At 35.6% G+C, this 16,742-nt stretch overlaps 2 protein-coding genes across 3 annotated transcripts; both read right to left on the reverse strand.

Annotated features, from left to right (window-relative positions):
* Positions 1 to 384: 384 nt before the first annotated feature.
* On the reverse strand, positions 385 to 7,805 carry aldh9a1a.1 (aldehyde dehydrogenase 9 family, member A1a, tandem duplicate 1). Of its 2 annotated transcripts, none has more exons than XM_053503730.1 (12): positions 7,654 to 7,805; positions 6,689 to 6,846; positions 6,317 to 6,462; positions 5,062 to 5,191; positions 4,796 to 4,930; positions 4,441 to 4,637; positions 3,331 to 3,471; positions 2,982 to 3,170; positions 2,398 to 2,485; positions 1,292 to 1,433; positions 1,087 to 1,199; positions 385 to 959 (listed from the first exon to the last, which is right to left on the reverse strand). In XM_053503730.1, exons 2-12 carry the CDS (start codon positions 6,837 to 6,839, stop codon positions 865 to 867), a joined length of 1,527 nt encoding a protein of 508 aa, XP_053359705.1. In that variant the 5' UTR covers positions 6,840 to 6,846; positions 7,654 to 7,805; the 3' UTR covers positions 385 to 864. The 2 variants fall into 2 exon arrangements, with proteins under 2 accessions (XP_053359705.1, XP_053359706.1); XM_053503731.1 differs by having other exon boundaries at positions 6,689 to 6,849; positions 7,654 to 7,803.
* A 541-nt stretch (positions 7,806 to 8,346) lies between these two features.
* Positions 8,347 to 11,095, reverse strand: tmco1 (transmembrane and coiled-coil domains 1). The gene is made up of 7 exons (XM_053504163.1): positions 10,956 to 11,095; positions 10,713 to 10,790; positions 10,554 to 10,613; positions 10,203 to 10,249; positions 10,031 to 10,098; positions 9,774 to 9,918; positions 8,347 to 9,574 (listed from the first exon to the last, which is right to left on the reverse strand). Exons 1-7 carry the CDS (start codon positions 11,023 to 11,025, stop codon positions 9,476 to 9,478), a joined length of 567 nt encoding a protein of 188 aa, XP_053360138.1. The 5' UTR covers positions 11,026 to 11,095; the 3' UTR covers positions 8,347 to 9,475.
* Between the last annotated feature and the right edge of the window lie 5,647 nt (positions 11,096 to 16,742).

A 16,742-nucleotide genomic window follows, 5' to 3' on the forward strand; every position in this document is an offset into this window, starting at 1 on the left:
TGTTTTTAAAAATCATGTTTATACTAACTATTTTTGTTAAGTGTTTATTGTGGTTATGAAGGCTTGGTAAATATCACTGTGATGTGTTGCAAATACATTCCAACATACAGCTATTGTATAAAAACCTGTTAACCCTATGAAGCATCTCATGACCAATATCTGGACGACTGGACACTGAAAATTTTTTTTTTCTTCCTAAATGTATATAAAATATTTAGATGTCTCTGTTTGTTTTATTCTGCCTAATGGACAGATAGAAATTGCCATCTTCTAAATGTTTTACATGTTTTCTAAGTGTTGTCTTCTTCAGATTCAAGAACCTTATGACTGAAGTTCGGCAGTCATAAGGTTGATGTGAGAGTGATGCAAACACACAAAAAAGTGTAACGTTGGCAAGATTTATTTCCAAATGAGACAACTGTGTTTTTTTAAGATACAAAAAGAAAAGAAAAAAAGATGGCATTTCACGAGAAATAGCCTTCACTGGTGGACCTACCATTACAACAGCCTGCTCTCTCATCCATTACTGTCTAGATGTTTCCTATAACGGCTATGCAAAATGTAAAAATAGTGCTTAAACTAACTAGTGTAGTGTAGAAATGCATTAAAAAAAATTATGAAAGTAATTAAGGATTAATAAAATGAAAAGTTAAATGAAAGAACAAGGAAGGGTAGTTAATTATTTAGCAGGCACTTTGGTTGTAATATGATTTTTGTTGAAAACCATTGTGAGGTATTTGAATCTGGTTGATCAGATAGAAGAATACTAATCTGTCAGCTATGAGTTCACATTTTGTACACAACAGAACAGTTACTGTTGAAAGGCAAAATTTTCACATTGCAATAAGACAGGTTGGTCTTTAATTAAAAGTGGTCATCAACATCTCCCATTTCCACCACAACTGTTTTCAGCTGGGAGTAATACTCAATGGTCACTGTTCCATTCTCTCTGCCAAAACCTGAGAAGCCAAAAAACAAGAGTTATTTGCTGAGTCTAATGGCTGTAATTCACATACATGAAAGCACACAGATTAAGTAGCATCTGTGTAAACATTGTACTGAATAATTAATTCCCAGCAGCTATACCTGACATCTTGTAGCCTCCAAATGGGACCTCAACTGGACTGATGTTATAGTTATTAATGAAGCACGTTCCTGCCTGAAGGTTTTCAGCCACTCTGTGGGCCCGAGAAATATCCCTACATACACGTGAAACAAAATGATGAAATGTATAAGTTTTCTTACAAAGATCATGCTGATAACCGAATGAGACGTTGATGCAGGACCATACCTGGTGAAGACTCCAGATGCCAGACCAAAGGTTGTGTTGTTGGCTCTTTGCAAAACCTCTTCCTCTGTGTCAAACACCAGAACGGACATCACAGGTCCAAAGATTTCCTCTTTCACACAGGTCATGTCGTCCCTGCAGTTATCTATGAATGCAGAAAAATGTAAAAGAAATGAATAACTTGTGTATCACATATGAGAGTTTTTTTAATTACTTTAGATTTATTTTTTTTTTAAACAGAAAAATTCAATGAAATGATAAACAGCAAGAGTGGGAATTTGTAATTGGGGATTTAAATATCGTAGGAGTTGTTTATTCATCTTAATTTAATTAAAAATGTGAAACTCATTCTAGATTCATTACATGTACAATAAAATATATTCAAGCCCTTTTGGTTTTAATTCCAATGATTACATCTTACTTCTTGACTGGAAGGGACAAGTATGGCAGGAAAAGGTGCACAAAGATCATGGATGACTGCAGCCTTAAAGGGAGAGCTTTACAAGAAGTGGACTGAGACGGGAGTCAGTGCATCAAAATGCACCACGCACAGGTGACATCAGGAAAAGGGCTAAAGCGAATTGCATTTCTATTTTCAAGACACTCCTGAACCAGAGATATCAGAACCATTTTACTGAACAGGACTGTTGCTCAGTGATCAAAAGACCTAATTTCTGATGAAAGTAAATTTAGCCTTTTATTTGTAAAATAAGGTCCCAGAGTCTCAAGGCACAGTGGAGAAGCACAGAATCCAATTTCACTGTGAAGCTTCCACAGTCTGTGATTATTTGGCGTGCCATGTCATCTGGCCTTCCCACATCCCTGCCCTAGCATGTAAAATACCAGTACATTTAAAATATTTTAAGAACAGAATAAGAATATGAAGAGTGAGAATAAAAATGTTTTGTGTAGAATCATTGGCTTCCTGAATTATGCACATTTACCCATAGGGGCATAAATAAAGGCTAATTGGCTAATGCCGCTGATGTGAGTTGACATAAGAGTCTGTTGTGCCATTCAGAAGCTTGTGCACCATCTGTAAATCTGTAATATCTGAGGCTGATGGATCGGTGCATCTCCAAACAAATATAAATAAAAACAGTACTTACCCAGTACACAAGGGGACAAGAAGTACCCTCCTTTGAGTTTGGGGTCAGTAGAAACAAATGGCTCTCCACCACAAAGGACTGTGGCTCCCTAAAATAAAACATGAGGCATTAAATATACATTTCTATTATAAATTACATTACAGTAAAAAGCATGTACTGTCACATGTTCTTATTAGATTAATTTTATTACTGATCAGACCTATTAGTGCAGCATTTATTCAATTTGATCGACATAAGTCAGTTGTGTATGAACTGTGATCTGCCATGAAAAGTTTTAAATTAATTTCAAACCAACTTGCTGTGTGAATCACAAACAAAATTATGAAAATGATAGTGTTGTTATATGGGGGTATATTTTTATCTAACCTGGTAGGTACCTTTAGGTCAGCTCTCTAAATATTTGCATTTTGTAGTTTTTGTAAAAAATGATACATGTTCCAAGTTGTAACAGCTTATGAAGAAATACATCTTCCTACAAGCAGTTATTCAAAATCCCACCCTGAGTGATTCTAGAATGTTCTAGTCCTTTTTCACAGAAATTCATAATCTTTACTAAATACGATTAAGATGATGTTCAGTAGTACCTGTTCTTTAGCTAGTTTAATAAAGCCCAGGACTTTCTCCATATGGGGTTTGCTGATCAGCGCACCCATCCGTGTCCCATCTAGTAAAGGATCTCCAACAGCGATGGCCTTGGTTCTCTTTACAACCTCCTCTAGAAAAGGCTTGATAATCTCCCTCTGCACAAAAACTCGTGTCCCATTGCAACACACCTGTGGCAAGCAGAACACTGCTATGATACAAGGAGTACATCTGTACTTATTTAAGGTCCTACATAAAAACATCATGCTAATGAACAGGAACAACTTAAAATAAAAAAACATTTGGAATAAATGATGACAATAATGCTCCCTTATATGAATTCGCCATTACCTCTCCCTGGGTAAGGAAGTTTGCCATTAGAGCCCCTTTGACAGCATTCTCTAGCTCACAGTCTTTAAAGATGATGAGTGGTGACTTTCCACCCAACTCCAGTGTCACCTGCTTCACACCTTTTGCTGACATCTCCATGACCTTACAAACAAAGGAATACAGCATGCAATGTAATATTCCATAGTGCTTTATGCCGTTTCCTTATAAACATCATTTATATATTTTAGCCCTTGTTTAATCAGGGAATATTTCAATTAGTTGTTCCAATGAATTTTTATTATACCTTCAACTCTTTAAATCTTTTATTTGATAATGTTTTTCTAAAGATGTTTCCAAAATTATTCAACTTATAAGCAAGGAAGTTAATACTACATGTATTTGTATATGCCTTATCATTAATCTCAAATTATTATTAAATTTTTTTTTATAATTAAGGGTTGTGCTTTTAAGAAATTACTGCACATTTTACTAACACAAAAAAGGCAAAGAGATGCATTTCCACAATAAGATGCGAGTTATGATTGCACCAATCATGCATTTAATTACAAAAATTAAACAAAATTTCTCCAATTCCTTTAGAGAAATGTGATATATAGAGACTACATCAATTGCATCAATATAGCAAGCAGGAGTTTTTGAGTGTTTCCATTTAAACATTTTAGCATAACTGCTATGCTGCAATAAAAAGACACCTCTTCTTTCATGGTATTGCAATAGTTCACACTTTAGTTCAAATAAACTAAGCAGGAAAATACCTTACAACATTAAGGACTGTCTTTATCCAAGGAAGAATGAAGCAAGTCATTCTGTTTTGTTAACGGTGCACTTCAGCAGTGTTTAAACTGATTATTGGTTGTGGTATGTAGTGCAACAGAACAGAACATTCTAAAATATATGCAAGTAAATCTCTTAAATCAGAGAGTTAATCTCTTATTTACTCTCTTAAATAATGAACTCATTTAATCTAAAAAAATTTAGTTTACTAAATTATACAGCCTGATGACTAATGATCAACAAGTACTTTAACATATGATTAACCCACAAACTACTGCAAAGGTAGACCAAAACTGAACATCAAAATCCGTTCCATAAACAAACCCTTCTAGTTACCTTTTTGCCAGTAGGCACACTACCAGTAAAGGACACTTTGGCTACCATGGGGTGGTGGCACAGCAGAGATCCAGTTTCAGCTGCTCCCTGTACCACATTAAACAGTCCATCTGGAACACCAGCTTCTTTATAGATCTCTGCCAAAATCACTGCTGTGACTGGAGTCATGGGAGACGGCTTAAACACCATGGCATTACCTATGCAAGTAAAAACGTGAAAGAGAGAAAGTTGGTGCCAGTTAAACAGTGCTCAGCAAAAGCAAGCACAGAGGAGTCTTACACAGCCTTTCACAATTATGTAATGAATATACACTGCAGGAATCATAAGTAACTAACACTTAACATTGTTTACATACCACATGCTAGTGCTGGGGCTGACTTCCATGCCGCGATCTGGAAAGGATAGTTCCAGGCTCCAATTCCCACACAAACACCCAGTGGCTCTCTACGTGTGTAGGCAAAAGAGCCTCCTGGAAGCTGAATGTGCTGGCCTGGCATGCGCCCACACACACACACACAAATATACACACACACACACTTTAAAAAACTTATAATGCAATTACGACCTCCATTTTATTCATGCATGCATCACTGGTTTAAAATTTTACAACTGTAAAAATACCTGCTAGTGTCGGAGCAATTCCAGCATAGTACTCAATACACTGCCAGGCAATGTCAATGTCCACCTTAGCTTCAGTAATGCTTTTCCCATTATTCATCACTTCCAGTATGGCAATTTGATCTCTACGCTCCTGTTAAAACCAACATGGAATAAGCGCACAATACAGAATGCTAAATCTATCATTAAAGCAGATTATATATGTAATTTGTATAGTATATCGACATTGCACTGTAACATTGTAAAACTGCAACTGTCAGCCATATGCTGTTGTTGAATGAGTTGGTACAAGCTTAAGTTCAACTAAAAGTAATGCGAATATTAAATTGACCATTATTAAACATGCAGCAGTAATCATAAACCGTCCCTAGTTTTGGCTGGAGAATACCAATAATTTATTGTTTTATCTATAGCAGTGTTTGAACATTGTTTCTTTGACTCTAAAGAACAAGTTTAATTTGCATGTGTGCAAGTAAGTTATTGAAGACAGTGTTTAAATCATCTTTGCAGATTTTGTTTTGATTGCATGTAGTCTGTTTTTTTAAACTATTGAAATGGCAAGGCCAATTAGCTTCTTTTTGTTTTACACTGAAGACATTTGGGTTAGAGAAAAAAAAAGGGCAACAGACCAGAATTCATTTTCTGAAATTTTCACCTAGAGGTGTTTAAAACACACCGGTTTTATTGGATAACCACCCAAAATTTTGGTCAGTAAAACTATTATTTGTGGTTCATCTCTGTATTTGCAAGTATTTCCAAATTTAAATCTCACCTTCTAAGTCTGACTGCTTATATGTGGTTTATATCTTATGGTTTTATTTTATTTATGGGACTTATTGTCCTTGAAGTCCCTTTTGAATGGTGGATTGAGATACCTTTCTCACCTTGACATGTGCAGGTTGTCAGTAATGTCATTCCCCAGGTAACCCCAGACTCAGATCAAATAGAGACGTTTAAACCTCAATCAAGACAAGGTTTATCAATGCACACCTGACCTACCCGAAAAACCTGTCAGTTGAGCATTTCAATATTTTTGATCACTTGACAAATGAACCCAAATGTCTTCAGTGTAAAAATTTTTTAAAAGAATTGGCCTTGCATTTCCAATATATTTTTTAATTTCTTATGAATATACATACATATGTAACTAGATTAAACATTATCCAGTAATTTAAATATACATCCACGTGGGATTTTGATGACCGTTGGGATTTAATATTTTTTTTGTTATGAATCACTTTACAATAAGTTTATTTACCCTTATAATACGTGCAGCCTCAAGCATGATGCGAGCTCTCTCCATACCGGCAAGTTTACTCCATTTTAGGTAGGCAGAGTGTGCACTTTTTATGGCCTGATCTACCTCTTCCTCCCCGCAAGGAATCATGTCGCACAGCACACGGCCTGGAGACGGAAAAAGGCATGTTAAACTCACAAATTCGCCAAAGTGTTCTATTATTTATGGATATTGCTTTGCTGCCATGACATTTACAGTACATATGGCCCATAACCTGCTGAGCAACTTTAGGTAATGAGTGTTAAGTAAGTTGCACAAAACAGAGTTGCATTATGCAAAACTGCCATAAATTAATGATCCCTTGATAGATATGGAATGAAGCCAAACACTTACCAGTTGCTGGTTCGTACACAGGCTCAGAGTTCTTTTTGTCCTTGCCGTGAACTCGAGCTCCACCCCAGAAGTTTAGAGCCTCTTTCACAACCAGAGTCCCAGTAGAGACATTGTGAAACTCGGGCAGTGAAAGAAGTGGTGTTTGAGCCATTGCAAAACTGCTGAAAAAAATATTGATTATTAAAATGTCGATTATTTGTGCGGTCTAAGAAAATTTAACAATAAATGCAGCAAATTGTTGTGCTGCCTCGTACGCTCTCGTCCATGACGATGTCTATGTATAAATGGGTTCCCTATATTCCCTTTGGCTTAATTTCCATATTGTTTTACTCTTTACACAGTGTGCGGTCCTGCATGTAGGCCTACAGTATAACTACAGTGTAATGTTTTACCCCACTTCACAGAAACTGCAGTATATAAGTAATTATCTGTACCTTATCCTTTTTTGACAGACAACATGGGTGTTAATAAACAGGGTAAATAACTTGAAGATTAAAAGTCCTGCTATGGTGCAAACTGCCTGTCTATTGAATGGAAAAGCTAAGCAGAAACGATTTCCTACACTTGGTATGAACAACACTTCCAGTCGTTTCCCTTATTAAAATGTCATGCAAACATGAAAAAAAGCAAAGATTTTCCTTTTTTATTATTATTATTATCATTATACCAGGCTAACCAGTATGCTAACTAGTTGCAGAGTACACAAACGACCCCTAACACGCACTCTTCATCTACGCTGCAGTTTTTTTTTTTTTGCAAAGTCACAAAGAATGAGTGTGCTGTCAGTCCCCAAAGCACATTCACAAACAATTCAAATAGTAAAAAATCCATCTGTGACGTTAAATAATGTACAGTCTCACAGTAAAGTGTTAAGCTAGTTCGCTTGCATCGAGCGTCCTTTTCCTTACGCATTAAATGTTGTGTAATTTTCATATTTTTCATCATATTAGTAAATGTAAAGTTACCTTAAAGTGTATGACCTCGTTTCTTAGCGAATCTGCGGAACAGCAGGAATGGCTCTGACACACGAAATGGCCGTCAGACTTCTTAATAAAGGAGATAGACTATCTGCAAAGTCTAGTGTATGGGGCCAGGCTTACATAACGGGCTGGGCTGTGAGCAAAACAGGCACTTTCACTAGCTTATTTTCTTGTACGTCAGCACTTGTGGATTTGGCACATGACCATACGAGCGAGTTTCTGTAAGTGCAGTTTTATAATCTGTTTTATGATCTTCCCCTGCCTTCAAACAATCCACACGTCGTAAGTGGGTTAAATGCATACGCCTGACTGTTTTATTTTTTTCCGTACAAGTTTGTCCAAACTGCGTAACAATTTCTAGCACAGATTCCTGCACATTACCTGTTTCCAACACACCTGCCCTTCCTGAACTGTAGTGGGCGTGTTAGAGCAAAAAAAAAAGTGAAGAATAGGGTTCTCCGCCACCAGGGATGAAACGCCTAATCAGATGTCTGCAGACATCATTTTTGCATCATACACCTTACTCATATTGACTTGGGTATGAGACATTATGTGACTATGTTCAAACATCAATAGGTATAGCAATAAAAAAAAAAATTGTTATTAGATCTTGAACCAAAAGCATTGACCTAAATACAGTTGATTAATAAAATTGTAATGACAAAAATGTAATCCATGTGAGATTTTCCTATATCACTTTATTCACCAAGTGTACACAGCATAAAACAACTCGAAAAGCAAACTTACAGCAATAGAATATATAATTTAATCTCTGGTCTTTTAGTCAACTCCGTTCACATGATGCATAAATAAATTCCTACATGGTGATTAGTCTTTTATTTAAAAAAAAAAAAAGATAGAAAATGAACCTAAAGCAGTTTGTGAGGGGACTAATGTAGAAACTAATATAAAAGAGCATACTTGCGTTCTGATCATTATGTAGTGCAGTAATATGTACACAACCAAAGAATTAAAATTTAAATGAAACCTAATGAACACCACCGAATTAGTGTCCAAACCTTTTGACTGGTATTTTGTGTAGCATGCTGGTAGATGTAATAACACAACCCTACAGCATCAACTAGCACAGTGTTTCCAAAACGAAAAGGATTCTAGTCTATAATAAGCCAGGAAGAACTGTTAGGAGGCAAGTAAAGTTAAAGTTAATAAGTTGTGGGGTCCAACACTGAGCTAGTGGCTTCCTTTCAAAGAGAAAAGACTGCTTTTTACATTTGAGAAGTTATATTTGTAGTATTTTAGAAAACTGTACATTACATTAAAATAGCAACTTTTAGAAAAAAGAAAATGATTTCAAATACTGTTCAATTTGGAAACAGCACCATTATCGTTCCTATTTGAAATATACGTATATCTGGTGAATATGTCTCAAATTTCATTTAAAGGAGACCTTTATAAGATAAATAATAAATACATCTTAAAAGCATGGTCAAATGGTCTAGTTCCCTGCTTTTGAGAAATGTTGTTCCTTTACAGGACCATTTACCAGTCTATGTTTAGCTGCACTGATTTATGCATGAGGAAACTAGGATTAATAATCCAACATAATTTAGGGTAAAGAAAAAGTTATTTGCCAGGGTTGAGCCTTTTTCATTGTTTACGGTATAAATCTAATAATTCGGCCAAATCTAAACATGGAAAAAGCTTATACACTGAGGTCTCGCAGTAGTAACTGCAGCCTTAAAATATTCTTTCTTTTTTTTTTTTTTTAAGAGGGAGTTTGGTTACATCAGTTCCGCCCAAAGCATTTTTGCAACAAAGAAGGGATCTCGTATATTGTCTACTGATTTTATGAAAACTTGGCAGCTTGTGGAGGGGGTCCCAAAAACCCTCCAGCTTGTTTGGTGGCAGCACGTGATGGAGCCAAACCCAGCATCTTCTGGATGTTCTAAATGAGAGACAGAAAAAGTATTTTAGTACAGCTGAGACAAAAAAAAAACTACTATAAAAATACAGTAATATTAACTGTTAAAATAAATATGTGGTTACAAAACAAAATACTGTTGAAAGTATTTTATAAATTGTAATCAACATATTTTTCATTGTTTGACTTCACTGTGAACCAGTGTTCAAGGTTTGATCATTACCTGTCTAATAGACATGGTGCATAGGATATAGAGGAAAATGAAAGAGCAGTCGGTGTAATCTTCACCCAGGAGATTGCGGTGAGAAAGGCCTTGGATGTAGGACAAGGGAACAAAGGGCAGCTTTGCTACAACTCTCCCATCAAAGCTAAGATGAAAAACGAAGCAGGCAAATTTGATAAACAATTCAACATATTTTTATGTAACTCAATATTATATAAAAAGTATACAATTTTTAGGTAACAGTTTAACTCACTTACATGGAATTAAACATGCCCATTAATGCTGTAAAGCAGAAACCAATGGCAAACATCGATTTCATTCGAACCTGTGATTGAAATTGATTGCAGTTTAAGGCAGAGGGTTACAATAAAAAAGTACTTTTCTGACCACATGACAAAATAAAAGCTCTATCTAATAAGAATAATTTACCATTGAGAGGTCACGATTGTTGTTTTTCAGTTTTTCCTCCTGCCTCTCTGTTTGACAAAATATAAAAAAGCAACTTATTTTCATATTCTGCACAGTTGACAGTTTATGCAATTTGACATATGGTATGTCATAAAAATGCGATATAAACTACATAGTGAAAGCTCAGCATTTAGTGTTGTTCTGGATTACTGATCAAAATGTTGTCAGTTCAGATCCCAATACCAACATCATTGGATTTTTGAGCAAGACATTTAGCCCTCATCTGCTCAGCACATCTTATGTGTTTTCTGATAAATGCTGTATGTCATACAAATAAATAAATGATTAAAAAATATCAAACTTTTCACTCACCTATCTTTTTCTTCTGCTGACGCCCAGCAGACTCTGTAATTGTCTCTTTTTTCTTTTCCACTTAATCAGATAAAAAAAAGAATAAACCCAAACGATCGGTTAAGGAAAGAATCACTGCACGTTAACTGTAGTTAGACAACCATCTCAGTTCATACTTACGCTTTTTGCTCTGCTTTTCTACTTCAGCCTTGAGCCTCTTGTATTTGTCGGTGCGGTATACTAATACCCATGTTATACCTAGTCAAAAAAAAGAAGGAAAAGCAAGGAAGTCGTTAATACACCAACGATAACTAGCTGGACATGGCGAAACCGGTCGATTAATCAAGTCTGCTGCTAGGAGCTGCTAGCCACGTTTTATTTTATAACTCCTGACAACCTTAAATCATAGTAACGCATACTTGCCTTCAGCCAACAACGCAGTGCAAACAGATATAAAGACGATAAGTATCGTGTCTGCAAACATGGTACTCATTTTGATTAAACGTTGGAATATATGACTATATGACCTCACTGTAGCTAACGATAGATACTTAAGTGGAAGAACAGCGTCAGCATTAAGTGACATCATCAAAACGCGACCGCTGTTTTACAGCAGCGCTATTGCCCCCTTGTGTACATGACCTGTACCAGTAGTAGCAGTAGTTGTTATCAGGTCCCAAGTGACTGAGGGCCAACTATGCCCTGGGCCCTCTTGTTCTTCTAAGGATTATTTTTTAATTATAAATTTTAAGTATAATTTTTTTTTCAAACATCCAGTCCCTTTCAGGGGTCTTAACATACACATGAAAATCAGCACACAGGTTGCAGTCTGTGGCAATTAGGAGGTGAGTGTGGCTCGGCCCTGGAAGTGGCACACGTCCGTCACAGCTCCCTCTGGAATTTTTTTATGCGTATCTCATACACACTTGCACGTATTTTCATAAAGATATCCATTTAGATCTCATTGAGCTGAACAACCTTCGCACTGCATGTCATTGGGTCTAATCCACAGGATGTTAGTTATTTTGAGGTGTTTGCAAAACGCACCCAGTGTGAATTGAAATACTCCTCCAAGGGAATTAATAATCGCCACCAACCATTGACGATGCAAAATTGCGAAGGGATTTTTGATATCTCAAACAGTTCAGTCGTGGCAATAACAAACTTCTGGTGAATAAAAAGAAGCATGAAGTGGCTAATAACTACTGTGTAAATTGAGTAATGTAGCTAAAACCTTGGGATTTTTTCAGAGAAAAAAGCTGATCACATAGAAATCTCTAATATTTTGTCCTTTACTTTCACCTGATTTGGTTCAAAATCAGTCAGCATAATGTCAGCAAAATGGCTGATTTGAAACTGTAAAGGAATTTGTAATAACTTGAATGGTTTTGCTATGCTTTGGATTTAAATAAGAACACAATAAAAGAAAATAAATGTTCTCATATCTTACAAGTGAAATGGACTAGTTTTACAAACTATTTCACATAGAGAGAGCAAGCAGGCCAGAGTGGCTGGGCCCTGGGTGTGGCACAGAGCCTTCACAGCATCTCCTGGAACGTTGTTAGAAATTTATCTGCATAGCTCTTATCCACTTGCACATACAGTATATGCATGAGACCCGGTAAACATTTAGACCTCATTGATCTGAACAAAGTTTCTACCCGTTGTTGTGGGATTTGCTAAACAGGAAGTGAGTTATTTTGCATTGTTTGAAAAACCCACCCGTTGAAATTTGATATACTCCTCTTAGATGATTTATATTATGTTTAACCAAACATGGGCATATAAAATTTCTTAGACATTGAGGATTTTAAAGTATGAATGGATTTTTAATATCTTAAAAGGTTCAGCCTTGGTAAGCCCTTAACCTATGGTGAATAAAAGGGAATAGGAAGTGGCTAATAACGTCTGTGTAAATTGACTGATGTGAAACTGTGTTGAATGGTTTCACAATGGCGAGGATTTAAGTTAAGGACATAATAGAAGAAAAAAATTTGTTCTTGTATCTTTAGAATGCAAAGTCCTGGAATGCTTCAAAAAAATGTAACTTAAAAGAACAATTGGTTGCTCACAAGAAATTTTTACATTTATCCATGGTTTTAACCTGACTCCTGCAGTACAAAACTCCGTCCACTAGATAAGGGTATTTCCCCATTTTCTTTTAATATGGCTTCATGTTCACAATTGTAAATATACTCTCTCTCTCTCTCTCTATATATATATATATATATACACACACACATATATGCCCACTGTCACCAATCTGTCTGGTGTGCCCGGGTGGCGATGGTGCAGGGGCTTGGGCCCGACCATTGTTGCTTGCAACTATTTTGCTTCTTCTTATTATTATTTTTATTATTGTTGTTGTTATTTGCAATAGAGCATATAGTGATCAGAATATGCCCTGGGGAGACCAATTACTTTTGCTAAGTTTTATGATTGTAAAATGAATTAAACATATTTAAAACAAGGTAAAATTAATCTATTAAATAATATAACAAAAAGGTGGAACAGAAGCAAGAAGAACATCTTTATTACAAATGCAATAAAGTACAGTCAAACTATTTTTTCTGCATATCTCAGCTTTAGCAGGAGTGATTATGGTGGTGATATGTCAGTGCTGTTCTTAACCTTACACTCTTCTGATTGGAAGTGAGATTGTAGGAAGTGATTTATCAGAAACTGTAAAGTTAAGGTCATAGTAATGCACATTGTGCAAGCATAAACAGAAGAATGAACACAGTATATAGTATACAGTATACAGTACAAAAGAAGTTGGGTCAGTAGGGTATAGGGGAGAAACAGAAAATATGGCTTACAGTTCAATCACTCGCTACATTTTAAATGGAACATGTTTCAGGGCTCTACCCCCACTTTAAACACAGGGTAGTCAGTGGGACCAAACTACTACACCGTGAAGCATATAATACATACTAAAGAACAATTAAATTAGGTTTTACAGTTGGGGGCCTGCTGGCGTACTGGCGTAGTGCAGTTTAGAAAAAAAAAAAATCACTCTTTCATATATATGATTTATTGTAAACCATATTTAGAGAATGAATGCATAATTTCTTTACATAATCTTCTTGTTTTTTTTTTGATACATATTGTCTCTCAACAAGCTTTTTATTTATTTCCTGATAATATTCCAATACCTTGAGAAACCCAAAAAAGTGTGAGCATTAATTTTCCAGCTGATGATTGACTTTTAAACTATTTCTTTGTCAGCAATTGACGATGTTTCCATTCCATACTCTGGCGTTTACTCTTAGGCTTGTAGTGATGAGTCCATGTCTCGTCACCAGTAATGATTCTCTTTAAGAAACTTTCACCCCCCTTAGAGTATCAGTCCAAATTTTGTTATTTGGATATTTGTTAGATATCCAAACGCTTCTGTTTTTGCTCTTTCATGAGTCGCTTCGGCACCATCCTATCTGCGGTTTCTTCTGGTTCTGCATTTTAGTTATGCTGTCATACCTAGGTTGTTGGAAATCCTGCTTGCGTTCTGCAAAAAAAATATACATTAATCTTATTCTTGAGTGGAAACATAGCTAATTACGGTACGTATTTCTCCTGCTCTCTCTCTTTTGCTTTCTCTTTCTCTAAACATGGCACTCCTGAGTAACTAGTGACCCTAACCACCCAAAATCCTGTGACTTTGTCTTGTTAGTTCTAAATATATTTTTAAACTTTACATCATAAATAAGCCATTTCATAACAAATTTGAATTTAATAGAAAAAATTAAAACTTCATATAAACCTGCGGTACATAACACCCACTATGGCCCACTGCTGTAAATGTACAGTAATATGGTACAGTACAGTGGTACAGAAGCAGTGGAAGCTTGGTGGTGCTATTGTTTGAACTTAAAGAAAGTAAAGGAATTAATGCAAAAAATAAGCTATTGAATTTTATTTGAAATGTCATGTATATGCCGTGTTTTAAGCACAACTATTCTCACCACCATTTTTTTTACTGCACTGGAGTAGCAGTGACAATAACAAACACAATAATGTCTTAATAACCTGCTTACTCTGTTCACATACGCGTGTCCTTGTGTATAATTGACTGCTTATACACAGAAAGAGGGTTTTGCTAACAAAATTGTCAGCCAGCATTTGTGCAATAAATTTTAGGAATTACTCTACAGAGTATCTAGCTGTACCTATAAATATCTCACTGATTCTAAATGTGTGTGCCAACCCTAACAACTGCACCAAGTTCCATTAATGTACACAGCAGTAACTGGGGCTTAACACAATAACAAGCATAGCTGCCAAAGTAATACAAGCTAGATAAGATCCTGGATTCATTGCCTCATATTTGGTTCCACAGGGAATGCGATAGACATTTTACAAACAGGCCAAACACTTCCCAACATATAAGGGAGAAAAGAAAAGGCATTCAGAGGAAACAGGTTTCTATTTTGCATAAAAAAAATAGTGCATACACTCTATTGTAGTAGTAGAAATTATTTTGACATGAAATGAACAATGAGTGTGAAAGCTGAAAAAGAAGTGAAAGTTATTTTGACTTAGTTATATACAGTATGCAATAAAAAAGTAATGATGTATAATATTAATATTAGTTAGAAAGCGCTTAATTTTCTATTCCCTAAAGCATATGTTTACTACATACATCCATGTGCGGACAGGCCAGCTTGTCCTCTGTTTATATGCTAGCATTACTTTCAATTATTAATTCCACTTCCCTAAATTTACAGGTTTTTGTAAATAAATGTCACTAATATGAAATGTCTAATTTTCCCAAAAATGTCTTTGATGGTATTCCTAATCCCCGATCTAACAAACTAGCTTGAGTATGTAATTTGATAAAGGCTCCAAAGTACTTTGTTAAATCATTCTGGCTGAGAGTGTCTGCTAAATGCTGCAAAGTTCACAAAATAAAAGAGATAGGATTTAAACTCAATCCAGCAATCTAAAAAAAAATGAAATGATTACAAAATTAGTTATTAACTAGAATTAGGTTTTAACAGATAAGGCATTGGCATAACCTGTTTGTGTTAAGGCTGTTTAATATTTTTTCATTTGTTATTTTTATGTCATTTCCCATATATCACTGTCATTTGATTTGCTGATTTCCTGATACTTTTGGGCTACACATGGTAGGCTTATTCCAGTTTTTGTCAACATGTACATTTTCAGTAAGTGTATAGCTTTATTTGATGCATGTACAGAGAGGCTAAAATTAACAGACAATAGACATTAGTTATAACAACTTTGATATATATTTACGAGATAAAAAACTGCAATTGCAAAAAACATTTGTATTTAAATTTACATTATATTTAGAATGATGATTAGTGTTACATTTCCAATAGATATGGGTGACCTGCTATTGTTGGCGGCAATAAACCTGAAGTAATCATTTCCTTTATGTCTCTCACATTGTTGTGGAGGAATTATTATCCCATTTTTCTTTGCAATATTGCTTCAGTTTATTAAGGTTTTTGGGCATTCACTAATGCCAAGCTTTCTTAAGGTCCCACCACAGCATTTCAGTTGGGTTGAGGTCTAGATCTTAACTAGGTTATCCAAAAACCTTGATTCAGCCATTCTGATGTATATTTACTGGTGTGCTTGGTGTGGATCAGTGTCCTGTTCCGTGATCCAATTTCGGTCATGCTTTAGCTGTCGGACAGATGGCCTCACATTTGCCTCTAGAATACTCTAGTTTACAAAAGAGTTCATGGTCAACTAAATGACTACATCCAATCATGATAATGTATTATCAAATCACTGCATAAAATGAAACCATGCATGCTCAACTGAGCCCAGGCTCGACCCAGGTCCCTGATCTTCTTAAACAGTAGCAGAAAGTAAAATCCTTAGAGTTTATTTGAGTTCAACTGGAACTATATAAACACTGAACAGTGCTAATTCAACATACTGGGTGCTAATTCAACACTGGGGATCATGTTGTGCCTGCATAAATAGTTGATCATACTTCATTGATCATTGTCCAAAATTCATCCTAGTAATTGGAAATTTGTTTAAATGAAATTTTGTATATGAATTTTAATCATGTTTTGTATTATATTTTGAATGTAAATTATGTAGGCTAATATATAATCTTAAATATAACCTGAGCAATTATCGTCAGTGTGGACCATGACTCTCTCTCTCTCTCTCTCTCTCTCTCCACTGTCTTACTACTACAGTGAAGACCTCCTACTGACAGCTGACAGA

This window comes from Clarias gariepinus, chromosome 9, assembly GCF_024256425.1.
Source record: "Clarias gariepinus isolate MV-2021 ecotype Netherlands chromosome 9, CGAR_prim_01v2, whole genome shotgun sequence".
In the NCBI taxonomy this organism is placed as follows: domain Eukaryota; kingdom Metazoa; phylum Chordata; class Actinopteri; order Siluriformes; family Clariidae; genus Clarias; species Clarias gariepinus.

Excerpts from the sequence above, each read along its gene's own strand:
- aldh9a1a.1 (XM_053503730.1), bottom strand. The coding sequence starts at position 6,839 with ATGGCTCAAACACCACTTCTTTCACTGCCCGAGTTTCACAATGTCTCT. Across the intron at positions 3,171-3,330 it reads ACTTCCTTACCCAGGGAGAG|GTGTGTTGCAATGGGACACG; the intron begins GTAATGGCGAAT and ends TGCTTGCCACAG. Across the intron at positions 1,200-1,291 it reads GCATCTGGAGTCTTCACCAG|GGATATTTCTCGGGCCCACA; the intron begins GTATGGTCCTGC and ends ACGTGTATGTAG.
- tmco1 (XM_053504163.1), bottom strand. The coding sequence starts at position 11,025 with ATGAGTACCATGTTTGCAGACACGATACTTATCGTCTTTATATCTGTT. Across the intron at positions 10,791-10,955 it reads CACTGCGTTGTTGGCTGAAG|GTATAACATGGGTATTAGTA; the intron begins GCAAGTATGCGT and ends TTTTTTGACTAG. Across the intron at positions 9,919-10,030 it reads ATGGGCATGTTTAATTCCAT|CTTTGATGGGAGAGTTGTAG; the intron begins GTAAGTGAGTTA and ends TTTTCATCTTAG.